Source organism: Pinus tabuliformis, chromosome 8, assembly GCF_031772625.1.
Source record: "Pinus tabuliformis cultivar Carrire ecotype Pingquan chromosome 8, CPIR1, whole genome shotgun sequence".
Lineage (NCBI taxonomy): Eukaryota > Viridiplantae > Streptophyta > Pinopsida > Pinales > Pinaceae > Pinus > Pinus tabuliformis.
The window spans coordinates 432509082-432512037 of NC_142294.1; the positions used below are offsets into that span (position 1 = coordinate 432509082).

General features: G+C 35.8%; 1 protein-coding gene across 1 annotated transcript; it reads right to left on the reverse strand.

Annotated features, from left to right (window-relative positions):
* Positions 1-525: 525 nt before the first annotated feature.
* Positions 526-1171, reverse strand: LOC149235907 (uncharacterized). The gene is made up of 2 exons (XM_089461475.1): positions 1077-1171; positions 526-957 (listed from the first exon to the last, which is right to left on the reverse strand). The coding sequence occupies exons 1-2, from the start codon at positions 1095-1097 to the stop codon at positions 610-612; spliced, it is 369 nt and encodes a 122-aa protein (XP_089317601.1). The 5' UTR covers positions 1098-1171; the 3' UTR covers positions 526-609.
* Positions 1172-2956: the final 1785 nt, after the last annotated feature.

Genomic DNA, 2956 nt, shown 5'->3' on the forward strand with positions numbered 1-2956 from the left:
ATTTGCTAGCATTCAATTCAGAATTGAAAATTATTCATGAAGTACATCTTATAATTATTTATTATTTATTAAGTGCATCTTTGAAGTCAGATATGAAATACATCTTTTAACTAAGATATGAGTGAATATAATGCCGGAGGGGCAGAGGCCAAATAAGACTTCCAAATTTCTTATTGACCAAACTAGTATTGTGATATGCCAGCCAAAAAATGAAATAACAAACTAATACTTTGAGTTAATTGTTTTTAATCTCTGTAAACGGTTATATTTCAAAGCATATCGATTTCCATAGTCACTGGACTAATGAGGAAATGGATTTCATGAGCGAGCAACACGGATTTTTAAGATATGGTTTCTTATTCATTATTCTGATCCAACCATACGATATATGGGAAAAGAAAAGGTAACAAAATCACAGGCAATGAAAGTTTCATCATAATAACCCTAATGAATAAATAATGATGGATTTACCCATACTTGGAAACTAGATTGATAATACTCAACCCAAAATCAATTTTTTTCCTAAAATATATTAAATAAGCTGCGCGAGTAAACATATTTTGTGATTGGATTGGAGACTCGGTTGCTGCTGTCTTGTACAAAGATTGTTCAGAAGATTATATTATGGGGTGGCCGCAAATAAAGGGTATTCGTAGCCATGCTGATCTGTCCCCACATCTGATTATTGGCATGAGGGTCCACAGGTAATTTAATTTGCACATCCACCGGCAGCACTTCCCGATTGAATAGACTGTAGCACATTTCCTCCCACTCCATATCTTCCTCTACCACCACTTCGTCTCCATCTTTCATGTATTTGATGCGTATCTCCGCTGGCATTTCCAAATGAAACACCCTGCGAACATATTCTTTGAACTCTGAAAAACAGATAGCGAGAGGGTCTTCGGATGTCTCGCGAATCACAAAACGCCGGGCGAAGCCATTGGGGTCTCCGAACTGACACACACACACATGATATTAGATGTTACAGTTGTATTCGTAAAATGCAAATAATGCAAATAAAATTAAATTAAATCCTTTTTTATGGAGCATAACACACACAGAGAACTCCAGACCTTTATCACGGCATGCTCCATGGTGCCGAGGTTTCTCTACAAAATGAGATGAGATAACTGAAGATCTCGAAACCCTTGGAGAAGAGGGATTAAATCATCTGCCGTGAAGTGAAGAAAATAAAAGAGACTATCATTTTTATATATAGTGTAACGGAAGATGATGAAGGCTATATTATTAGTTCCAGGTAACGGAAGGTAATATATATGAGTAGTACGATGTAACGGAAGGCGGGTTTTCGGTTACATCGAATTAATAATATATTATTAGTGGTAAGGGCGCCTTTATCATCTTCGGTTACACTCTATTTCAAAAAGGTAACATATTCTTCTCATATGTTAGATGTCACTTTAGGAAGTCAGAAGTATGGATTCTCTTTCTTGGGCTTGGTACCTGATCTGATCTGACCTGACCTGAGCTGAACCGACCCTCCCTTCCAAGCTCTCTTCCACATCTATTTCGTCTGCCAAGCTGTATTTCCTATCTCACCTGAGTCAACTGGTTAATACCACGATATTAATATACAGTGTACACCCATCTCGCTCATCAAAAGCTAGAAATACCAGCGCGTATCATTAACGAAAACAATTGTTGCTCAATTCAGAATTATTAAGGGCCTTAATTAATAAAAGGCCCTGGATTATTCGTGCGCAAAAAGCCTCCAAAGGATAATAGCTCTCTTTGGCCAGCTCTACTTACTATGTCTCTGGCTTTGCTCGCTTCAATGCTCCATCTACTTCTGGATCTATAGAAAAATTTATCACATAAACCACTGGCTATGGGTTTGTAAACTATAAATATGTTCGAACGGGAACACTTTGTGCTGGATCTTTATCTGGTACAAGAAGGGATACTAGGAAAGAAGTTATTCCGTCTGGCTCCACTTCTCACTCTGGTCACGCTGCTAATAGATATGCTCCTCTATCTGCTGGTGGTGCTAGGACTGAACCTATTGATCCAGTTGCTTCACCACTAGTATCTTAGTAAGTTCCAATTTCAATTGTTGTCCTACCATTCAGTGGCATTAAGAAACAGAGGTACAAGCTGCAGGAGAGGCAGTTGACCTCATTTGGTCACCGTAGGTGAGATGGGATTCTAAAGTTGCCATTTTCACCACCCAATACAGTAACCAATCTGAATATGCTTATGTACCATTGCTCACCAGATACTCATACAAATCAAAAGCAAATTTAATAATTAAATGTAAAAAAATATTTAAATTAAATTCATAAGCTATTATTGATGCTATAAAACATAAATATTAATACCATATTAATACCAAGTACATATTCCCGATTTCAATATCATTAATTCTTTTAAATCATTTAATTATAAAAAAACACACCCGATTTCCAAATCAAATTCATAAAAAATACTAAATAGTAACGCTCTAACATATGTCAACCAACAACAAAGACAACTCCACAATCCAAATGATTAAGAGCCCAATGACCCCATACAAGAATAACCAAAAACTCCAAACAGCAATGACAAAAAAAATGAAACACCAAAAGATGAATGAAAATGTAGGGTTGTTATTTTGTAAGAAATTCAAAGGGTTATGGCCTTTTTTTTAATAATTTGAGCATTTTATTGACAAGATGGCCCACAGTTACGCTTCATGCACGGGGATTCTTTTTTCGTTTTATTTTTAATTGAAATCTGTATTTGAACTTCTAAGCCATGGGAACAAATTCGTGGTCTCTTTAACCGTGTGGAGGTTCAGAGAAGCCTCGGGAAATATCTGTCTGTGGCTTCTAAATTTCAAGGAGAATAATGTTTTGTAAAGTGAGATTTTACTAATCTCAAAAAATAATTTATATATTTACTAATTTCAAGTACTATGAATGCTATGTAAAGAAATCAAAAAAATATTTTATAC